Source organism: Rhinoraja longicauda, unplaced genomic scaffold (assembly GCF_053455715.1).
Source record: "Rhinoraja longicauda isolate Sanriku21f unplaced genomic scaffold, sRhiLon1.1 Scf000463, whole genome shotgun sequence".
NCBI classification, from domain to species: Eukaryota; Metazoa; Chordata; class Chondrichthyes; order Rajiformes; family Arhynchobatidae; genus Rhinoraja; species Rhinoraja longicauda.
In genome coordinates, this window is record NW_027601680.1 from 9723 (window position 1) to 33916 (window position 24194).

Below are 24194 nucleotides of genomic sequence, written 5' to 3' on the forward strand. Positions count from 1 at the left end.
GAATGTATAACCCTGAATATTAAGTTCCCAGGCCCGATCCTCCTGCAGCCACATCTCTGTGCAAACATTTTCTAAATGCTTTATGAATGCACTGTATTTGTGGTCTAATTTATTTTGCCAAAAGGTTCTCAAAGCAGCCAAGTTGCATCCTGCAATAACGTCCCTCTTTCATCCAGTCACACCACTGTCTCTGGCCCATATTAATACCACAATCACCATACCTGGCATTGAAACAATTTTTAACAGTAAAACAACCACTCGATGCAGTAATTGTAAATGAAGCGAAGCAATGCAAAATAGACTGTCAATTACCGTTAAACTATAGTTTGAAATCATGAAAGTTGAAAATGCAGTTTTGTGGGAAAATTTGCATGTCCATGGAAAGTGAACCTGCAATACGGTTGAGCGTGAAGTGATAAATATCAAAGTCTGGATGTGATTCTTATTTCACAAACAAAGAAACAATTGACTTACTGTGGATACTTTGCTCACCACCTCTCTTGCAACTCTCAGGCCTTGTGTAAATGTCCGCGCTGCAATAAATGCCCTTGTCACTTGGAGTTTCAGTTTGCGTGGCACATCTCCAAATGGCTTCAGCTGCTCCGTATATTTGCTAATGCAATCCAGATACTCTTCCGTGAAATGGTACTGAGGGTTTATCAACCGAAACATCCGCTCCAGAAGACGAGCCCAGAAGTCATTCAACATGTCTTCCAAGTTTAGATTTCCAGCCATGTAGTATTTCTTCAACTCTTTAAATAGGTCCTGGAACACGTCTGCGTTTTTCTTATAAACCATGCCGTAAGTATGTACAAACATATCATTTAGGGATTTCTCAGCATTATTTACTAATTCCTTGAAAAATTCTGTGGAAATGAATGAATTAGTTTTGTTAGCATCTATCATTTGATGATTATTGATTAACGCAAACAGATTTCAACTATTAACATCATAGCCGCTGTAACGAAGTAACTGGCAGATTAAACAGTGAAGTAGATAGATTTATCAGAATTTGTAAACAATGACACATGCTCCCTTTTTTAAGTTATTATAGTGAACGGTTGCAACACTGGAATGCACTCAGCCTTCACCACTCCGTCAGCTCTTCACCAGATTAGCACTGTTCTTCACACCTTTTCTCCAGTGTTGGAGAATATTTAACCAATCCTGGTTAAATCTATGGTGGCAAACAATTAGCAATTGAAAATCACCAAGAAATTTGCCTTCACCTCATCTGCCTCCCAAACATTCAATATTCCAACAAAGTCACGTTAAAACTTTCCCCAAGACCAGATATGACACAAAATGCATCTCATCACAAACCACGTCCTCTGGTCACTTGGACCCCTACTCGCAATTCCTCAACAGTTTTTAGCCCATGCAGAACTTCAATTTTATCTCCCTTTGTTCAGACTCTTACACAAACCTCTTGCTCGATGAAGACTAAAGTAAAGGCAATGAAAATCAAAAACTACTTATTTTGGAATCTTACATAAAAAACACTAAGTTTTGGAAGGTGAGAGAAGAAAGAGTTAATAGGAACCCGAAGGTCAACTTTTTCACAGAGGGTGGTGGGTATATGGAACAAGCTTCCAGAGATGGTAGTTAGAGGTAGTTAACAACATTTAAAAGACATCTGGACAGGTACATGGAAAGGAAAGGTTTAGAGGGATATGGGCCAAGTGCAGGAAGGTGGGACTAGTGTAGATGGGGCATTATGGTCGGCGTAGGAAGCTGAAAGACCCGTCCCCGTGCTATATGACTCTCAGCACTCAGAAAGAGAAACAAGTTTTAATGTTTCAGGCTGAAGTTCCTTCATCCGAGGTACTCAATTACCACCTCAGGCAAGGCATCTGCCTCTGATTAGATTTTCCTTTTGCTCTCTAATTAGTCCATCTCTTCTTGTACTTTTCCTGGTCACATGCCTGACGAATTTGCAGATTCCCTTTGATACTTACTGCCCGGCTTTGCTATCCCTCCACCTCTGCATATCCCAGGTGGGGAGGATGAGAGTTGAGACAGAGGCTTGTATAGGATAGGATAGCCTTTGTCTCTGCACTCCCATCAACACTTCATTAATAGTTTCCACCTATCACCAACCTGCCTCCGACTCACCCACTCCTCTCACTTCTACATACAGGCGATCTTGCCGTTACAATCTCAGTAACGGTGTCGACGCGAAATGCCAACTATCCCTTTGCCAACATAAATGATGCTTGACCACTGAGTTCTTCTTTGAGGCTCATTGAGGAGGCGCTGTGAACTGTTTGCGTGCTACTGTATGTTTCTTTTTTTTTTTCATTGGAACCTAATCAGATGTACAGCACTTTGGTCAATGTGGGTTGTTTTTAAATGTGCTATACAAATAAAATTGACTTGACTTGACTTGACTTCTTAAATGTCTGCCACTATTCAGACTATATTGAGAATAATTTAGCCAATTCAACCTTCATACCATTATAACTGCCTTTATTTAGTTTGAGGACACTAACTTCATATCTAAGTTTCTCACCTTCAAACAGAATTTGAAATTCTACCATATTTGGTCATTCTTTCCCAAGGCAATATTAATTTAATGTGTGAATATTAATTTGCTTTCATTACATAGTACACAATCTAAAGCAGCCTGGTCCCTGGTAGCTTCCTCAATGCACAGCTCAAAGAAATCTCTCAAATATAATTCATGAAGTCGTCCTCACGGGTGCCTTTACCAACTTAACAGACCCAATCTAAATTAAAGTGCAGTGCGTTTCTGAGTCCACATTATCTCTCGATTTATACAGTCTTCCAGTATCATTTCTATAATGGGCCCTATACACAACTTTAACATAATATTTCTTTAGGTATGTGAAGAGGAAAAATAGTTAAGACAAATGTGGGTCCCTTGAAGACAGAAGCAGGTGAATTTATTATGGGGAACAAGGAAATGGCAGACGAGTTGAACAGGTACTTTGGATCTGTCTTCACTAAGGAAGACACCAACAATCTCCCAGATATAGTAGTGGACAGAGGTTCTAGGATAACGGAGGAATGGAAGGAAATTCACATTACGCAGGAAATGGTGTTGGGTAGACTGATGGGACTGAAGGCTGATAAATCCCCAAGGCACGATGGTCTGCATCCCAGGGTACTTAAGGAAGTGGCTCTAGAAATCGTGGATGCATTGGTGATCATTTTCCAATGTTCTATAGATTCAGGATCAGTTCCCGTGGATTGGAGGGTAGCTAATGTTATTCCATTTTTAAGAAAGGAGGGAGAGAGAAAACGGGATATTATAGACCAGTTAGTCTGACATCAGTGGTGGGGAAGATGCTGGAGTCAATTATAAAAGAAGAAATTACAGAACATTTGGATAGCAGTAACAGGATCGTTCTGAGTCAGCATAGATTATCGAAGGGGAAATCATGCATGACTAATCTTCTGGAATTTTTTGAGGATGTAACTAGGAAAATGGACAAGGGAGAGCCAGTGGATGTAGTGTACCTGGACTTTCAGAAAGCCTTTGATAAGGTCCCGCATAGGAGATTAGTGGGCAAGATTAGAGCACATGGTATTGAGGGTAGGGTGCTGACATGGATAGAAAATTGGTTGGCAGACAGGAAACAAACAGGGGGGATTAATGGGTCCCTTTCAGAATGGCAGGTAGTGACTAGTGGGGTACCACAAGGCTCGATGCAGCGACCGCAGCTATTTACAATATACATTAATGACTTAGATAAAGGGATTAAAAGTAATATTAGCAAATTTCTGGATGGCATCAAGCTGGGTGGCAGTGTGAACTGTGAGGAGGATGCTATGAGGATACAGGGTGACTTGAACAGGTTGTGTGAGTGAGCAGATGCATGGCAGATGCAGTTTAATGTGGATAAATGTGAGGTTATCCACTTTGGTGGTAAGAACAGGAAGGTGTAAGAAAATAACTGCAGATGCTGGTACAAATCGAAGGTATTTATTCACAAAATGCTGGAGTAACTCAGCAGGTCAGGCAGCATCTCAGGAGAGAAGTTTGGGTGATGTTTCGGGTCGAGACCGTTCTTCAGACTGATGTCAGGGAGGCGGGACAAAGGAAGGATATAGGTGGAGACAGGAAGATAGAGGGAGAACTGGGAAGGGGATGGGGAAGAGAGGGGCAGAGGAACTATCTAAAAATGGAAAGGTTAATGTTCATAACGCTGGGCTGCAAGTTGCCCAAGCGAAAAATGAGGTGCTGTTCCTCCAATTTCCGGTGGGCCTCATTATGGCACTGGAGGAGGCCCATGACAGAAAGGTCAGACTGGGAGTGGGAGGGGGAGCTGAAGTGCTCAGCTACCGGGAGATCAGGTTGGTTAAGGCGGACTGAGCGAAGGTGTTGAGCGAAACGGTCGCCGAGCCTGCATTTGGTTTCGCCGATGTAAAGAAGTTGACATCTAGAGCAGCGGATGCAATAGATGAGGTTGGAGGAGGTGCAGGTGAACCTCTGTCTCACCTGGAAAGACTGTTTGGGTCCTTGGATGGAGTTGAGGGGACAGGTACAGGGACAGGTGTTGCATCTCCTGCGGTTGCTGTGGAAAGTGCCCAGGGATGGGGTGGTTTGGGTAGGAAGGGACGAGAGGACCAGGGAGTTAAGGAGGGAGCGATCTCTGTGGAACGCAGAAAGGGGAGGGGATGGGAAGATGTGGCCAGTGGTGGGGTCCCGTTGTAGGTGACGGAAATGTTGGTGATTTGTTGGATCCGCTGGCTGGTGGGGTGGAAGGTAAGAACGAGGGGGATTCTGTCCTTGTTACGAATGGGGGGAGGGGGAGCAAGCGCGGAGCTGCGGGATGTAGAAGAGACCCTAGTGAGAGCCTCATCTATAATGGAAGAGGGGAAGCCCCGTTTCCTGAAGAATGAGGATATCTGTGATGCCCTAGTGTGAAACACCTCATCCCGGGCGCATATGCGGCGTAGACGGAGGAATTGGGAGTAGGGGATAGACATTTTGCAGGAGACAGAGTGGGAAGAGTGTAGTCCAGATAGCTGTGCGAGTCAGTGGGTTTATAGTAGATGTCAGTCACTAGTCTGTCTCCTGTGATAGAGATGGTGAGGTCCAGAAACGGGAGGGAGATGTCGGAGATAGTCCAAGTATATTTAAGGGCAGGACAATAGACAATAGGTGCAGGAAGAGGCCATTCGGTCCTTCGAGCCAGCACCGCCATTCAATGTGATCATGGCTGATCATTCTCAATCAGTACCCCGTTCCTGCCTTCTCCCCATACCCCCTGACTATCCTTAAGAGCTCTATCCAGCTCTCTCTTGAATGCATTCAGAGAATTGGCCTCCACTGCCTTCTGGATGGAAATTGGAAGTGATGTGTATGAAGTCAGTGTGTTCTGCATGGTTACAAGAGGTAGCACCAATGCAGTCGTCGATGTAGCGGAGGCAGAGTACGGGGATGGGGCCAGTACGTCCGGAACAGGGATTGTTCGACGTACCCGTCAAAGAGGCAGGCATATGTTAAGTTAGGAAATGGGGAAGTACAAAGAGATCTGGGCGTCCTTGTTCATCAGTCACTTAAAGTTAGCATGCAGGTACAACAGGCAGTGAAAAAAGCTAATGAAGCTTTGTGACAAGAGGAGTTGAGTATAGGAGCAAAGAGGTCCTTCTGCAGTTGGACAGGGCCCTAGTGAGACTGCACCTGGAGTACTGTATGCAGTTTTGATCTCCAAATTTGAGGAAGGACGTTCTTGCTATTGAGGGAGTGCAGCGTAGGTTCACTAGGTTAATTCTCGGAATGGCGGGACTGTCATATGCTGAAAGACTGGAGCGACGAGGCTTGTATACACTGGAATTTAGAAGGATGAGAGGGGATCTTATTGAAACATATAATATTATTAAGGGATTGGACACGCTAAAGGCAGGAAACATGTTCCCAATGTTGGGGGAGTCCAGAACCAGAGGTCACATTTTAAGAATAAGGGGTAGGCTATTTAGAACGGAGATGAGGAAAAATGTTTTCAGTCAGAGAGTTGTAAATCTGTGGAACTCTCTGCCTCAGAAGGCAGTGGAGGCCAATTGTCTGGATGCTTTCAAGAGAGATCTAGAAAGAGCTCCTAATGATTACGGAGTCAGGCGTATGGGAAGAGGGTAGGAACGGGGTACTGATTGTGAATGATCAGCCATAATCACATTGAATGGCGGTGCTGGCTCGAAGGGCCGAATGGCCTACTCCTGCACCTATTGTCTATTTCCCATCTCCTCTCAAACCGATTCCCTTTTGTAAGCGACTGAGCCAATATCACTCATCACCACTGCATTGATCATCCTTTATTAACAGCTCTCCCAGCTCGTTTGGCCTTCCACCAAACCACTTTAACTGTCAAATAGCCCACGACCATTCACTGCATGCAATCGTATATCCGCAACGTCTATCAGCTCTGAAGCATAAACAATTCCCATACATGGTGCACGTGTAAACAAATGTTGTTTTATCATTTAGAGCTTGCAACAATCCAGACATCACTGGCAAAAACAATATAAATATTAATGTGGCAAACTACAATTATATATCAATCCCTCCACTATTTACCCCACCGACAGGAGCACTTATTAAATTCCCATTAAATTATATTTCTCCCTTAGACTTACCATCAAATTTCCTATATCTGGAAGCAAAGGTTGAGTGCAGCGCATTGCTCGTCTCCAACACTTCTTTGCGGAACTCTTGCTGGCTTTGTTGGCTGAGCTTCTCTTCCATTTCAGAGGTACAGCATGTGTGGAGTTGAGGACACACCTTCAAGTGATCTCCTGGCAGCAAGTGAAAGAGATTCTTACTTTGATGTCTATTTCCAGAGCCCATAGCATGTTTGTGGATCTGTGAAGGATCTATCTGGCATACATCATAATCTGAGCTAACACCCCAGCACCAATCCTAAAAGGTCTAAAAACAAATTGAAACAAATGGAATTACAGACAATGAAATAGCCTGGATACGGAAGCTGTCAGGAGGTAAATGATGGAGGAGATCAAGATAATGGGCTTTGAAAGGGCAATACGAAGCTTGGCTGAAAGAAATGGGTGGGAAACAGCATTAGCCATTATCTAATTGAATATTTGGGCAGGTTTATTTGGCCACAACGTCTACTTTTTAAATAAAATTCAAACTTGGATGAAAGGGGTGAGGGCTGTAGATCTAAGTTTACTGCCCATAATCTAGTTGGCAACAGAGATGCCAGTAGGAAGCTGTGATCACTGATCTGTGATCACGGAAGCATGAGATCATTCAGTTTGCATCGAAGATTATTGAAGAATATTTTCAAAAGTATGTAAAGCTGGAAACACGGTTGAATAATAAAATAAAGGTCAATGTATAGAAATCATTAAAAGCTAGTGAACATTGCAAAAAAATAAAAAGACCAATTGAAGATTGGCTTCACCTCAAGACACTGAAAATGAGTTCTATCAGAACCACAGCTGCAACACAACCTCATAGAAACATAGAAAATAGGTGCAGGAGGAGGCCATTTGTCCCTTTGAGCCAGCACCACCATTCATTGTGATCATGGTTGATCATCCACTATCAGTAACCTTTGCCTGCCTTTTCCCCATATCCCTTGATTCCGCTAGCCCCTATTGCTCTATCTAACTCCCTTTTAAATTCATCCAGTGAATTGGCCTCTGGTGCCTTCTGTGGCAGAGAATTCCACAAATTCACAACTCTCTAGGTGAAAAAGTTTTTTCTCACCTCAGTTTTAAATGGCCTCCCCTCTATTCTTCAACTGTGGCCCCTGGTTCTGGACTCCCCCGACATTAGGAACAGTTTTCCTGCATCAAGCTTATCCAGTCCTTTTATGATTTAATATGTTTCTATAAGATCCCCTCTCATCCTTCTAAATTCCAGTGAATACAAGCGACATTAAACTCAGGGAGGAGCCATGAGGTTTGGAGTTTAAAACAGATCAGTTATGATCTACTAAATGGTAGAATAGCTCGATGTTTAAAAATACTTTGACCAGTATCAATGTTCCTCAAACACTCATTCAACCACCACCCCCCGCCTCTTTCCTTCTTCCACCTGTCAACAGAAACATCATCTGTATAGGAAGGAACTGCAAATGCTGGTTTAAACCAAAGATAGACACAAAAAGCTGGCGGTCAGACAGCATCTCTAGAGAAAAGGAAATGTTTCAAGTCGAGACTCTTCTTCAGAACCATAATCAGTTCAGAAACATCATCATCCTGTTTGCTATTTGTTCAGGTTCCATGTAAATATAAATTTAACTTTTCTGACTAGTCCCAACACAAAATTATTACTTTTGATTTCATTCAAATCACCTGTTGAATTCCATTTACATGCCATTCCCGTGTTCCAAATGCGCCACTTCTGGATACCCCCATAAACAAGCAAGCCCCAATAACACTTTTCAAGAGACTAACAGGCCACATGCAAACTAGAGGAAGGACACCTTATATTCTATTTGGTTAGCTTACAACCTAACAGTATGAACATTGAATTCTCCAATTTTAGTTATTTACAAAAAGCCCCCTCTCACTTCCCGCCCCCCCCCCCCCCCCCCCCCCCTCCTCCCCGGGCCCCATCTGGACTGTTATTTCTCCCCTTCCACCTGCACTCCTTCCTCTAGCTGGACAACTAGCATGTCCCTCACGCCTTCTATCTCTTCATCTCTGGCCTTTGTCAAACCATCTGCCAAGCAAAATTCCCCCCCTCGCCTGTATCAACCTCCTCTCTTCCAGCTTTTATCATCCCCCAGAGATGCTGGCTGACCCGTTGCATTACTCCAGCACTGTGTTTCATTTTATCACCCCCCCAGAGATGCTGGCTGACCCGCTGCGTTACTCCAGCACTGTGTGCCTTTTTACGAGAGCCATAGATTGGGTAGACATTGAGAAACGTTTTCCTCAGGAGGGAAATGTCAGACTAGTTGATAACAAGTTACGGTGAGAGGGGCAAAATTAACAATGTACAAATTCTTTACACAGAAAGTGGTGGGTTCCTGGAACGCGTTGCAGGAGTAGTGATAGAGGCAGATACAATAGTGGTATTTTGGAGACTTTTGGATCAGAACATGAATATGCAGTAAATGGAGGGATATGGATCATGGGCAAGCAGAGATTAGTGTAACTTGGCATCGTGTTGAGCACGGACACTGCGGCAGTTGAGATAGTTTCAAGATACAGCGTGGAAACAGGCCCTTCGGCCCCCTGAGTCCGCGCCGACTAGAGTTCCCCACACACTAACAATATCCTACACGCACTAGGGACAATTTATAATTTTACCATGCCAATTAACTTACAAACCTTTACGTCTTTGGAATGTGGGAGGAAACCGGAGCTGCCGGGAAAACCTATGCACGTCACAAGGAGAACCTACAAAATCCGTGCAGATAGCACCCGTAGGCAGGATCAAACCGAGGAGTCTGGCACTGTAAGGCAGCAAATATACCGCTGTGCCACCGTGCCACCCTTGTATGTAGTGAGAGGCACTTTAAGAGGAATTAAAAGGCCTTGTAAAACTCCAATATACCATTCTTGAACCCAAGACAGTGCTTTTAGAAAAAAAATTAGAAAACATAGAAACATAGAAAAATATGTGCAGGAGTAGGCCATTCAGTCCTTCGAGCCAGCACTGTCATTCAATGTGATCATGGCTGATCATCTAAAATCAATACTTCATTCCAGCTTTTTCCCCATATCCTTTGATTCCTTTAGCCCCAACAGTTAAATCTAACTCTCTCTTGAAAACATCCAATGAATTGGCCTCCACTGCCTTCTGTGGCAGAGAATTCCACAGATTCACAACTTTCTGGGTGAAATTGTTTTTCCTCATCTCAGTCCTAAATGGCTGACCCCTTATTCTTCGACTGTTACCCCTGGTTCTGGACTCCCCCAACATCGGGAACATTTTTCCTGCATCTTGCCTGTCAAATCCTTTAAGAATTTTATGTTTCTATAAGATCCCCTCACATCATTGTAAATTCCAGTGAATGCCAGCCCAGTCAACTCATTCTTTCATCATATGTCAGATCCGCCATCCCGGGAATTAACCTGGTGAACCTACGCTGCACACCCTCAATAGCAATAATGTCCTTCCTCAAATTAGGAGACCAAAATTGCACATAATACTCCAGGTCTCACCAGAACCCTATACAACTGCATTAGGACCTCCTTGCTCCTAAACTTAAATCCTCTCGCAATGAAGGCTAACATGCCATTAGTTTCCTTCACTGCCTGCTGCACCTGCATGCTTACTTTCAGTGACTAATGTACAAGGACACCCAGGTCCCATTGCACCTCCCCTTTCCCTAATCTACCATTCAGATAATAATCTGCCTTCCTGTTCTTGCCACCAAAGTGGATAACCTCACATTTATCCACATTATACTTCATCTGCCATGCATCTGCCCACTCACTCAACCTATCCAAGTCACCCTGCAGCCTCATGGCATCCTCCTCGCAGCTCACATTGCCACCCAGCTTTGTGTCATTCAAAAACTTGGAGATGTCACATTTAATTCCCTCGTCTAAATCGTTATTAAATATTGTAAATAACTGGGGTCCCAGCACCGAGCCTTGAGGCACCACACTAGTCACCGCCTGCCATTCTGACAAGGACCCATTAGTTCCTACTCTTTGCTTCCTGTCTGCCAACCAATTCCCTATCCATGTCAATACCCTACCCCCAATACCATGTGCTCTAATTTTGCACACTAATCTCTTGTGTGGGACCTTGCCAGAAACATCACATCCACGGGTTCTCCCTTATCCATTCTACTTGTTACATCCTCGAAAAACTTTAGGTGCTTTAAAATATAGGAACATACTGTAAGCTGCATATTCTAAACGAACCACGGCACAGTATTATGAATTCATCACTACAAACATTAGACCACAAAAGAACTCAAGAATATGACAAAATGGAGAGTCAAAGTCAGAAAAGTATGTTGTAAACTTCAATTACAGTACGAACTTCAATATTTTTACCCTTTGCTGATTTCAGTCAAACTCAACATCATACCAGTACAGCTCTGAAACTCACTTCCAAAACCTGTCTACTTCAAGACTTTTCTTAAGCATCTGCCTCTCAACAAGCTTTTAGTTGCTGTCCTAACACACAGGTCTTTCGTTCAGTGTCAGTTTTTGTCTGATTACACTCCTGGGAAACTTTCTGCTAAATCTAAGTTGCTGTTGTTTTCGAGGTCAACGTGGTGAAAAGATTATTCTGATTTACAACTGTGTGCATAAAATATTTCAAAGCTGCGCAGGCACATAAAAAGAAACAACTTCCTTTGATGACCTGTGTGCACAAACCACACTCTCAAACCACAAACCATAAAGCTGTCACTTCAAAATCTGTTTAAATCTGAGTATAGTTGGGAGACCAGATTGCAGTTATTTAAGACGTTGGTGAGGCCACATTTAGAGTATTGTGTTCAGTTCTGGGCACCATGTTATAGGAAAGATATTGTCAAGCCGGAAAGGGTACAGAGAAGATTTACGAGGATGTCGCCAGGACTCGAGGGTCTGAGCTACAGGGAGAGGTTGAGTAGGCTCGAGTTCTATTCCTTGGAGTGCAGGAGGATGAGGGGTGATCTCACAGAGGTGCATAAAATCATGAGAGGATAGATTGGGTAGACACACAGAGTCTCTTGCCCAGAGTTGGGGAATCGATGACCAGAGGACATGGAATCAATGTGAAGGTCAAAAGATTTAATAGGATTCTTTGGGTAGCCTTTTCATTCAAAGGGAGGTGGGTGTATGGAACGAGCTGCTGGAGGAGGTAGTCGAGGCTGGGACTATCACAACTTTTAAGAAACAATTAGACAAGTACTTGGATAGGGTAGGTTTAGAAGGGTATGGGCCAAACATAGGCAGGTGGAACTAGTGCAGCTGGGATGTGTTGTGGACCAGATGAGCCGAAAGGCCTGTTGCCACGCTGTATCACTCTATGACTAAAACAGAAGCTGAGAAACCGCAGCATGGATTGCCCTCAGAATGCAACTGTCTTTAGAATTAAGAGTATGTTGACTGAAGATAGTGAGGACATTTTATGAGACATTCTGCTAAAAACAGATAGAGCAGCCTTTGATGATTTTTCTTTTCCATCAGCTCCAGCACTAAGAAATTTATTAGCTTCAGCGCTGAAAATCTCATGTTCATCATTGCTCTCACAGGAACTGCCAGAAGTACTGATCTTTATTGCACCTAGTATTACCGGCACAGTAGGAACGAAACAAGGTGAGGGGGGGGGCTCCAGGTGTAACTGAAACCACAGGGATTCTGTCCCCCACCTGTCCCCAGCGCACATAGACTTAATTTCAATCACTCCGGAACAACCTTGCGGGGCAGAGCAAGGCGATGGGCGACTGTAGAGTTCTGCTTTTCACTGAAAAATGGCTCATCCTGACTCACCTGGCCCTTCTGGACAGCCTGAGGTCTCCTCCATTTATTACACGGATCGACCGGTGTGACAGTCTGAGCTCAATCTTACTGCTCTGACCTAGAAGGCTTTCATAAAAAGCCATCTCTTTTATTTCCGGAGGCAATTCACCTCAACCCATCTATTTGGTGGTCTACCTACGACACCACCACCCCCCCCCCCCCCCCCCCCTCCCCAAACCATGAAAAGTTGACTGGACGGATTATACTCCATCAGCTCTGAGACAGCAATGCTGATGCCCTGTTCATCATCGCCGGTGATGTCCAGGAACCTGCTACAAACACTGCCAGCATTTCTCCTGAGCTTGACACAAAATGCGGGAGTAACTCGCTGGTTACTCCTGAGCTATGCAGTTTGACAAAACTCTGGGTCACTGCTGGACTACCAAGTATGCCTGTCGCTCCATGCCTTGCCCACATATTGGCCAGTCGGGTCCATCTGACAGCACTGCTCCTGCTGCCTTGGCGATGGAAGCAGGAGGCAGCAACAAAGAGAGTAAAACAGCAGTTGTCCGATAATGCTAAGGGTCAACTTCAGGACTGCTTGAGTCTGGGACTGGATATGTTCAATACCACTAGAGTCTATCCTAACCTTAACCCAAAACTGAATGAACATGGAGATTCACTCTTTGCCAAAATGCCTGATCCAAAACAAAATCTCAACGTAGACTCCCCATGTCAACCCAAGACTGTCGCCTTCACTTTATTATTCGTGTTGACACCGTTGTGCACATTAGTGCCCACATTCCTTGTGTTAACATATGTATGCAGTAGAAGCTCTCATTAATTTTGTAATTTTAGTTATTACATTATACCAAGTTAAAGGAAAACACTATTTTTTTCAGCATCTTCCTATTGAAAATAATACCTTCATCACCATTGCAGTGTGATTTCAGCATTTCCATGTGGTCACACCCTCTAACTAAACTAATCAACAGCCAATTGAAACACATCTGCGGGTTTAGTTACCAACCATGACTTCATACAATTTTTGGGACTTTTGCATTTCCACATTGAATATTGATTGAGAACCAAAGTGCAGCCAAGTCGACGACCTCTGGGAAGTATCAACATAACATTCGGATTCCTCACCGCCACAAGCCCTCTCCTGAGAACACAGGTGAAAGGGGGGTAAGAATGTACGAATCAATGTCAGTACACCCACATCACAGCAGCAAGAGCCAATGAAAACTGAACCACACCTCTCATTACCCATGTGGAGAAAAACACACTCCAGTGAAACCGGAATTGGTGGAATCACTGTGGAAAAAAATGCAGTGAAATATTTAATAAAGCAAAAAGTGCTGGAAACGCTCAGCATGTTAGGCTGCACCTGTGGGAAGAGAAACAGAATGACATTTCAGATTGTTCCTTTGTCAGAAGTGTTAAACTGCAAGGGCAGGGGAATGTCTCAGAAGGTAAAACCAAGGCAACCTTGGGATGAGCTGTAAACAAGTTTATCTGGTCAATGGGATCAGTTCGAGTGTAAACATCAGAAAATAATTTTCACAGACAAGAGGACGGCTGGCAGGCAAGCTGAGCATGTCCTCCCACAACCAGAGAGAGAATAGGAAAACAAAAGCTGGGCCAATACCACAGAATCATAACTGAGTAAAATTCTGCTCATGACAGCCAGCAAAATGGAGCATAACTTGCACCCAAAGATCAGGAATGAAAGTCTTTTGCCACAAATGTAAAAGATGTAAAGAGGTGGTGCAATGTAAAGGGTGATTATAGCACATTTAGACACGACAAGCCCAGATTCTTGGGGTAAGAAGTATTAACAAAGCTCAATAAGTTTAGTATATTAATTTAAAAATAAAACTGTTTGTGCCCAAACAGCCTGAGTTAGCTGTACGAGTCAGTGGGTTTATAGTAGATGTCTGTCTCCTGTGATGGACATGGTGAGGTCCAGAAACGGTAGGGAGATGTCGGAGATAGTCCAAGTATATTTAAGATCAGGATGGAAATTGGAAGTGAAGTGTATGAAGTCAGTGAGTTCTGCATGGGTACAAGAGGTAGCACCAATGCAGTCGTCGATGTAGCGGAGGTAGAGTTCGGGGATGGGGCCAGTGTATGTCTGGAACAGGGATTGTTCAACGTACCCGACAAAGAGGCAGGCATAGCTAGGGCCCATGCGAGTGGCCATAGCTACGCCTCTGGTTTGGAGGAAGTGGGAGGAGTCAAAGGAGACGTTATTAAGGGAAAGAACCAGCTCTGCTAGGCGGAGGAGAGTGTTGGTAGATGGGGATTGGCTGGTTCTACGGTCGAGGAAGAAGCGGAGGGCTTCAAGACCATCCTTGTGGAGGATGGAAGTGTAGAGTGACTGGACATCCATGGTGAAGATGAGGGAGTGGGGGTCTGGAAACCGGTGCTCTAAAGCTCTCCATCTCCTTGGTATCTCCATCTCCTTGGTATCTTACCTTGGTCATCTTATAGAGACATATAAAATTATAAAGGGACTGGACAAGCTAGATGCAGGAAAAATGTCCCCAATGTTGGGCGAGTCCAGAACCATGGTCCACACTCTTAGAATAAAGGGGAGGCCATTTAAAACTGAGGTGAGAAGGAACTTTTTCACACAGAGAGTTGTGAATTTATGGAATTCTCTGCCACAGAGGGCAGTGGAGGCCAAATCACTGGATGAATTTAAGAGAGATAGAGCTCTGGGGGTTAGTGGAATTAAGGGATATGGGGAGCAGTTGGGCACAGGTTACCGATTGTGGATGATCTGCCATGATCACAATGGCGGTGCTTGCGCGAAGGGCCGAATGGCCTCCTCCTGCACCTATTTTCTATGTTTCTATGTTTACTCCACCTCATTATGTTTGAGATTCGTGCCTCCAACATTTCCGTCACCTCCAACGGAATCCCACTACTAGCTACATCTTCCCAACTCCTCCCCTTTCTGCTTTCCGCGGAGACTGTTCCCTCCGTAACTCCCTGATCCACTCGCCCCTTCCTACCCAAACCACCCCTTCCCCAGGCACTTTCCCCTGCAAACGCAGGAGATGCAACACCTGTCCTTTTACCTCCCCCCGCAACTCCATCCAAGGACCCAAACAATCTTTCCAGGTGAGGCAGAGATTCACCTGCGCCTCCTCCAACCTCAGCTATTGTATCCGCTGTTCCAGATGTCAACTTCTCTACATCGGTGAGACCAAACGCAGGCTCGGTGATCGTTTCGCTCAACACCTCCGCTCAGTCCGCCTTAACCAACCTGATCTCCCGGTGGCTGAGCACTTCAACTCCCCCTCCCACTCCCAGTCCGACCTTCCTGTCATGGGCCTCCTCCAGTGTCATATTAAGCCCACCGCAAATTGGAGGAACAGCACCTCATATTTCGCTGGGCCCAGCGGTATGAACATTAACTTCTCTAACTTTAGATAGCTCCTCTGTCCCTCTCTTCCCCTCCCCTTTCCCAGTTCTCCGATTGTCTTCCTGTCTCCACCTATATCCTTTCTTTGTCCCGCCCCCCATGACATCGGTCTGAAGAAGGGTCTCGACCCGAAACGTCACCCATTCATTCTCTCCAGGGATGCTGCCTGACCCGCTGAGTCAGCATTTTGTGATACCTTCGATTTGTACTAGCATCTGCAGTTATTTTCCTACACAATGTTAAAGTTGTGATCACCTATTAACCAACCAATAGCAGAGGAAATGCATAACATCCAAATGCGAAAAATGTTACCAAAGCTAGGTCTACAAATAAACTGCTCACTGACCCATCAATGACCAAGTTAACTAAAAAGGCAATACGGGGAGAAAAGATGAGGTACGAGGGTAAACTAGCCAATAATATAAAGGAGGATAGCAAAAGTTTTTTTAGGTACGTGAAGAGGAAAAAAATAGTCAAGGCAAATGTGGGTCCCTTGAAGACAGAAGCAGGGGAATTTATTATGGGGAACAAAGAAATGGCAGACGAGTTAAACCGTTACTTTGGATCTGTCTTCACTGAGGAAGATACACACAATCTCCCAAATGTTCTAGGGGCCGGAGAACCTAGGGTGATGGAGGAACTGAAGGAAATCCACATTAGGCAGGAAATGGTTTTGGGTAGACTGATGGGACTGAAGGCTGATAAATCCCCAGGGCCTGATGGTCTGCATCCCAGGGTACTTAAGGAGGTGGCTCTAGAAATAGTGGAAGCATTGGAGATCATTTTTCAATGTTCTATAGATTCGGGATCAGTTCCTGTGGATTGGAGGATAGCAAATGTTATCCCACTTTTTAAGAAAGGAGGGAGAGAGAAAACGGGTAATTATAGACCAGTTAGTCTGACATCAGTGGTGGGGAAGATGCTGGAGTCAATTATAAAAGACGAAATTGCTGAGCATTTGGATAGCAGTAACAGGATCATATCGAGTCAGCATGGATTTACGAAGGGGAAATCATGCTTGACAAATCTACTGGAATTTTTTGAGGATGTAACTAGGAAAATTGATAGGGGAGAGTCAGTGGATGTGGTGTACCTCGACTTTCAGAAAGCCTTCGACAAGGTCCCACATAGGAGATTAGTGGGCAAAATTAGGGCACATGGTATTGGGGGTAGGGTACTGACATGGATAGAAAATTGGTTGACAGACAGAAAGCAAAGAGTGGGGATAAATGGGTCCCTTTCGGAATGGCAGGCAGTGACCAGTGGGGTAACGCAAGGTTCGGTGCTGGGACCCCAGCTATTTACGATATACATTAATGACTTAGACGAAGGGATTAAAAGTACCATTAGCAAATTTGCAGATGATACTAAGCTGGGGGGTAGTGTGAATTGTGAGGAAGATGCAATAAGGCTGCAGGGTGACTTGGACAGGTTGTGTGAGTGGGCGGATACATGGCAGATGCAGTTTAATGTAGATAAGTGTGAGGTTATTCACTTTGGAAGTAAGAATAGAAAGGCAGATTATTATCTGAATGGTGTCAAGTTAGGAGGAGGGGGAGTTCAACGAGATCTGGGTGTCCTAGTGCATCAGTCAATGAAAGGAAGCATGCAGGTACAGCAGGCAGTGAAGAAAGCCAATGGAATGTTGGCCTTCGTAACAAGAGGAGTTGAGTATAGGAGCAAAGAGGTCCTTCTACAGTTGTACCGGGCCCTGGTGAGACCGCACCTGGAGTACTGTGTGCAGTTTTGGTCTCCAAATTTGAGGAAGGATATTCTTGCTATGGAGGGCGTGCAGCGTAGGTTCACTAGGTTAATTCCCGGAATGGCGGGACTGTCGTATGTTGAAAGGCTGGAGCGATTGGGCTTGTATACACTGGAATTTAGAAGGATGAGGGGGGATCTTATTGAAACATATAAGATAATTAGGGGATTGGACACATTAGAGGCAGGAAACATGTTCCCAATGTTGGGGGAGTCCAGAACAAGGGGCCACAGTTTAAGAATAAGGGGTAGGCCATTTAGAACGGAGATGAGGAAGAACTTTTTCAGTCAGAGAGTGGTGAAGGTGTGGAATTCTCTGCCTCAGAAGGCAGTGGAGGCCAGTTCGTTGGATGCTTTCAAGAGAGAGCTGGATAGAGCTCTTAAGGATAGCGGCGTGAGGGGGTATGGGGAGAAGGCAGGAACGGGGTACTGATTGAGAGTGATCAGCCATGATCGCATTGAATGGCGGTGCTGGCTCGAAGGGCTGAATGGCCTACTCCTGCACCTATTGTCTATTGTCATTGGCATGTGCTCTCCCAACGTCCCTTTTGGAAGTCAACGATCAATTCCTTGATTTTGTGGGCGCTGAACAAGAGGTTGTTGTCACAGCGCCACTCAACCAGGTTTAGTTTAGTTGAGAGATACAGCTCAGAAACAGGCCATTCGGCCCACCGAATCCGCACTGACCGGCGATCCCCACACATTCACACTATCCTACACACACTAATAAACAATTTACATTTATAATTTACATTTACAGGTGTTCTATCTCTCTCCTGTGCACTAACTCATCACCTCGCTGATTCAGCCAACAGCAGTGGTGTTGTCAGCAAATTTGTAGATGGCATTGGAACTGTGCTTAGCCACGCTGTCATGGAGAGTAAAGCAGAATAAGCATACAGCCCTGAGGTGCTGAGACACAGTTCAATGCTCTCAACATTCTGCATTTTTCTGCTATTCAGTCATGCATTTGTGATATTGTTGAAAGCGCTGCGGAATTACACTGCAAATGAAGAAGGCTTTGGTGATCCCTCAACAACTCGAGCAAAATAGCCAGGTCCTTTGTTCATGGGGAGAATGTAACCTTTTTGGCCATTCAAAACAAGAAATAAAAGCAACAGGTCTAAAAAGAGGCACAACAGAGAAAAGATGAAATAGATAAGAGAAAATAGCTGTGGTTTAATTACATTTGCCAGCATTTCATTTAGCCAGCAAAGGATAAACAATTTAAGTTGGTGAGTGTTAAGATGGAAAGTTCTGATTAAGCATGTTTGAACTCATCTGGGCAAATACAAAACTGCAAGCAGATCTGTCCATAAATATTACCTCAACAAATGCCAAAAATTTGTTTTCAAAACAAAACCCCACAATATTTGTAATCATTAAAAGGTTCTTTTTCTTTGCTTAACATTCTCAGAATTTGAAAAATCTATGCCCTAACAAATACTCCACTGGCTAGATTCACATACACCATTCGATGTGTGAAGCACTACATGTCCACAGGTTGTACTATTTGTCTAATTCACTAGCAGTCACAGAGGACATGAAAGGACAGGTAAAATGTCCAGAAAGACATGGCTCAAGACACATCTAACTGCTTTAAAATGTAAAAACAAGGAACTGCAGATACTGGTTTACTTCTCCAGCCTGATTGTGGAGCAGTGGGAGGCTGTAAGCAAGCTGGAAGAGGTGGGGAAGAACAAAAAGGCACTTGTCTTCATCCTCAATAACTTCTCTTTTGACTCCTTTCACTTTATTCAAGTTAACAGTGTAGCCATGGGCACTTGCATGGGCCCCAGCTATGCCTGCCTTTTGTGTAGGGAGGAACTGCAGATGCTGGTTTAAACCGAAAATAGACACAAAAAGTCGGTATAACGGGAGAAAAGGAATAGTTGACGTTCGGGCTGAGATTCTTCTTCAAACCTTTCTCCAGAGATGCTGCCTGACCCTGCCTGAGTTACTCCAGCTTTTTTAGTTTAGTTTACTTTAGTTTACAGATGAGTCCGCGCCGACCAGCAATCCCCGCACATTAACACTATCCTACACACACTAAGGACAATTTACACTTACACCAAGCCAATTAACCTACAAACCTGTACGTCTTTAGAGTTTGGGAGGAAACCGAAGGTCTCAGAGAAAACTCACGCAGTCATGGGCAGAACATACAAACTCCGAATAGACAGCACCCGTAGTCCGGATCGAACTCGGGTCTCCGGCGCTGCAATCGCTGTAAGGCAACAACTCTACAGCTGTGCCACGAAAACACAATTTTGTGTCTATGCCTGCCTTTTGATGGTTACGTTAAACAGTCCTTGTCCCAGGCATACACCGGCCCTATCACCGAACTCTTTCTCCACTACATCAATCACTGCATCGGAGCTAACTCCTGCACCCATGCAGAACTCATGGACTTCATTAACTTCACCATTAACTTACCACCTGCCTTCAAATTCACATGGACTATATCTGATACCTCTCGCCCATTTCTTGATCTCACCGTCTCGATCACAGGAGACAGACCATCAACTGACGTCTGCTACAAACCTACCAACTCCCACAGTTATCTGGACTAAACGTCTTCACACCCTGCTTCTTGCAAAGAAGCGGTCCCCTACTGTTAATTCTTCCACCTCAGTCGCATCTGCTGCCAAGGTGAGTTTTCCCATGCAGGGACAGCCGAGATGTCCTCCTCTGTGTCCCCCAGTTCTGCTCTAGCTCCCCCTCCCACCAGCTGCAACAAGGATAGAGTTCCCCTGGTCCGCACCTTACACCCCACCAGCCTCTGTATACAACACATCATCTTCTGACATTTCTGTCACCTCCAATATAATCCCACATCTTCTGCAAAGATCACACCCTCCGCAGTTCCTTGGTTCACTCATCCTTTCCCACCCAAACCACCCCATTCCCACATAGTTTACCCTGCAAGTGCAGGAGGTGTCCTTCAACGCCATCCAGAGACCCCGACAGTCCAACCAGGTGAGACAGAGGTTCACTTGCACCTTCTCTAAACTCATCTACTGCATCCAGTGTTCCTGATGTAGGCTCCTATACATCGGCGAGACCAAGCATAAATTTGGAAACTTGTTTCGCTGAACACTTTGCTCGGTCTGCCAGGGCTTACTGGATCTCCCGGTTGCTAACCAGTTCACCTCCCCTTCCCATTCGGACCTTTCTGTCCTGGGCCTACTCCATTGCCACAGAGGCCACAAACAAATTGGAGCAACAGCACCTCATATTTCGCTTGGGTGGCTTACAACCCAGATGTATGAACATTGAATTCTCTAATTTTAGGCAACTTCTATAAACAGCCCCCTCCCCTCGCTCTTCCCAACAATCAGCGTCTCGGGAACCTCCCTGCCTGAGGTCATCTGTTGCCGGTCCTGATTTGTCCTAGGTTTTGTTGGCCTGATTTGTCCTTGCTTCCAGTACTCCAACCCCCCCCTCACACACACAATCAATCTGAAGAAGGGGCCCAACATCTCCTATCCATTTTCAGAGAGATGTTGCCTCACCTACTTAGTTACTCCAGCACTCTGTGCCCTATTCCCTAAGTTTTATGTTCTAAACACAAAAAAGACATATACAAGCAGAGTAAGGCACATGCAGATATACTCACAAATTAAGCTGAGTAAATATACTGAAACACACAAGAAATGGCAGGAAACACAAAGTGCTGGAGGAACTCTACGAATCTGGCTACATCTCTAGAGAGAATGGATAGACGATGTTTCGAGTCGGGACCCTTCAGAAGCCTCAGAGCCGAGTTGCATGAATTCACTGCAAACAATCCCTCTATGTTCCGTGTGGTGAATATAGCTAGAATTCTAAAATCTGTGCTTAATCATCCTGTGCGTCAGCGCAATAACCAAAAGTTCTACAACTGGAAACACCCATTGGAATTCAGGATTAAAACATTTTTTACAATATTTATTTTTCGCCAACTGATGATCGGCCTGTAATTGCAGCACTCAGCTGGGGCGGGGTGAAAGGGGAAGCTGCCTGTCACACTGGGAGAAAGAACCACCTGGACATGCTGAAGCTAAACTGCTTCACAACTTGAATACACGGCATCTTCCAGGAGGCTGCAGCAATATCGCCCCTCACCCCTCCAGGAGGAAGCAATGTCGCCCCTCACCCCTCCAGGAGGAAGCAATGTCGCCCCTCACCCCTCCGGCCTATCCTCTTTAAATTCCGCCGAGCCTCTCCCGAGTTACCGCTGCTCCTCCCTTCTGAAGCTTCGGGCCGATAACGGACTCCCTCATCGTGCTGCTGAAGTTCCTCGACACCGAAATTTGGGCCCTGTCCCGCCCGCCCGCCCGCCGGCCGCTCCCCTCGGAGGAAGCCGCTGCCCCGGTCGGTCCCCACCACTTACCCGCCGCCAGGTCCCTGGAGGGCCCGGGGCCACCATGTCCCCGGGGGCTGAGAAGTTTGGCCAACTCTGAGCAGCTGCGAGGATGGAGGTCGGGTCGAGCGGGCTGGCAGAGCAGAGCGAGGGCCAAGGCGGCGGCGCGGAGCGGGAACATTGCGAGGCCTTGCCGGCCTGGGGCTGGGAGGCTGGACCTGGGGGGGCTGGGGCTGGGGCCGCGACCGCCGGCGGGCGGGCGGGCGGGCACAAAGACGGCGGCAACACGCGGCTCAGCCCGACTCCATCACCGGGTCGCCGCTTCAAAGACAGTACCGGCGCTACACACAGGCCGCGGCTGCACCCATGGGCTCCAAGCCACCGTGTGAGGGAGAGAGAGTGCGGTGGTCTGCGGGCGCCCTGGATCCGCCCGCCCACTCCAGCAAACTTTCCCCGGCGCCCAGACTAACTTTGCGGCGCTGTAATTGGCCCAAGCCCACGTCCATCAGACGGGGGCCGGGCAGTGAATGGTTGGAGTGAGCACGGGGGTGGGCCCGATGTTTGCTTGTGAATAGCATTCCCCACAAAGCCGCCCATTCCCTCAACCCGCAACCCTCCCGCGGACACAGGACCGCATTGTTGGTGCACGGTCCCATCTGCACCCACATTGCATTGATTCCTCATTAGTGCGGTGTCAGGGAGAAGGCAGGAGAATGGGGTTGAGAGGGAATGGACGAGTAGACTTAAGACAGACTTATTGATTTATTCACAAAATGCTGGAGTAACTCAGCAGGTCAGGCAACATCTCGGGAGAGAAGGAATGGGTGACGTTTCGGGTCGAGACCCTTCTTCAGAATGATGTCAGGGGGGCGGGACAAAGGAAGGATATAGGTGGAGACAGGAAGACAGACATCAGTCTGAAGAAGGGTCTCGACCCGAAACGTCACCCATTCCTTCTCTCCAGAGATGCTGCCTGACCTGCTGAGTTACTCCAGCATTTTGTGAATAAATCGATTTGTACCAGCATCTGCAGTTATTTTCTTATACTTAAGACAGACTTGATGGACTGAAAGGCCTAATACTGTTCCCAGAACGTATGAATTTATGAATGAAAACACAGACGATAACGCACCCCCCCCCCCGTCGAAAACACCACCAGTCCACCCCCATGATATAAACTCCCCTTCTTAAGAAATAGGTAGTCGAAGGCCATTCAGCCCCTCCTCTATTTAACTCGATCATTCTACCTCAACGCCATCTCCAATTTCTCCACTTTCTCCAATTCTTTTCATATCTCTTATAGTTTATAAGTTTGCATATCACATCAATGGTTTATAAATTTAGCCAATAACATCAAAACAGGTGGTGTAGACGACAGTGAAGGGGATTAGCTAAGATTACAGCAGGATCATAATCAACTGCAGAAGTGGACCAAAGAAGAGCAGATGGAATTTAACTTGGATAAGTGTAAATTAAACTAGGGTAGGACTTGCAAAGTAAATCGTAGGACCCTAGAGAGTGCTGCAGGAAAGAGCGAGGTGCATAGGCACACACCACCATTGTGGGCCAGATATCAAATAATGATGAGACGGAGTACAGGAAGGAGATTGAGAACATACTTTCCTGGGGGGGAAACAAAGGACAATGCTGACCCAGCGTGGGGGAACTGCCTGGGGGAGGGGGGGACGAAAGGAGGAGCCGTTGTGCTTTGTAACTTTGTCAGCGCCATAGGTAGCTGCTATTTGTATACATTGGGTATGCAAGCAAAGAATTTCACTGTGCCCAGTCGCATGTGACAATAAGATATTCCATTCCAACCTTTCAATGTCAGCAAGATAAAGGAGAGAGTGATCGAGTTCAGGAAGCGAAGTAGTATATATACCCTAGTTTGCATCCAAGACCGCAAACAATTGCAGTGAATTGTGGACGCAGCCCAGACCATCACACAAACCAACCTCCCTTCCATTTACTCAATTTATATCTCTCACTGCCTCGGCAAGGCCAGCAGCATAATCATGGATGAGACGCACCCTGGCCACTCCCTCTTCTCCCCTCTCCCCTCAGGCAGAAGTTACAGAAGTGTGAAAACGCACATCACCAGATTCAGGGCTAGTTTCTTCCCAGCTGTTTTCAGGCAACTGAATTATCCTACCACAACCAGAGAGCAGTGCTGAACTACTATCTACCTCTTTGATGACCCTCGGACTATCCTTGATCGGACTTTGCTGACTTTACCTTGCACTAAACGTTATTTCCTTATCATGTATTGTCTTTCCGCTGACTGGTTAGTACACAAAT

The 24194-nt window shown here is 45.7% G+C and overlaps 1 protein-coding gene across 1 annotated transcript; it reads right to left on the bottom strand.

Moving 5' to 3' along the window:
• Positions 1–447: 447 nt before the first annotated feature.
• LOC144591002 (glypican-6-like) lies at positions 448–22318 on the bottom strand. Its single transcript, XM_078395349.1, has 3 exons — positions 21927–22318; positions 6604–6762; positions 448–866 (listed from the first exon to the last, which is right to left on the bottom strand). The coding sequence occupies exons 1-3, from the start codon at positions 22075–22077 to the stop codon at positions 448–450; spliced, it is 729 nt and encodes a 242-aa protein (XP_078251475.1). The 5' UTR covers positions 22078–22318.
• Positions 22319–24194: the final 1876 nt, after the last annotated feature.

Bases quoted from the DNA above. Each gene is read 5' to 3' on its own strand.
- LOC144591002 (XM_078395349.1), bottom strand. From the start codon at position 22,077: ATGTTCCCGCTCCGCGCCGCCGCCTTGGCCCTCGCTCTGCTCTGCCAG. The intron at 6,763-21,926 runs GTAAGTGGTGGG...ACTTGCTGCCAG, and splicing joins CTCCAGGGACCTGGCGGCGG to GAGATCACTTGAAGGTGTGT. The intron at 867-6,603 runs GTAAGTCTAAGG...TCATTTCCACAG, and splicing joins CAGATATAGGAAATTTGATG to AATTTTTCAAGGAATTAGTA.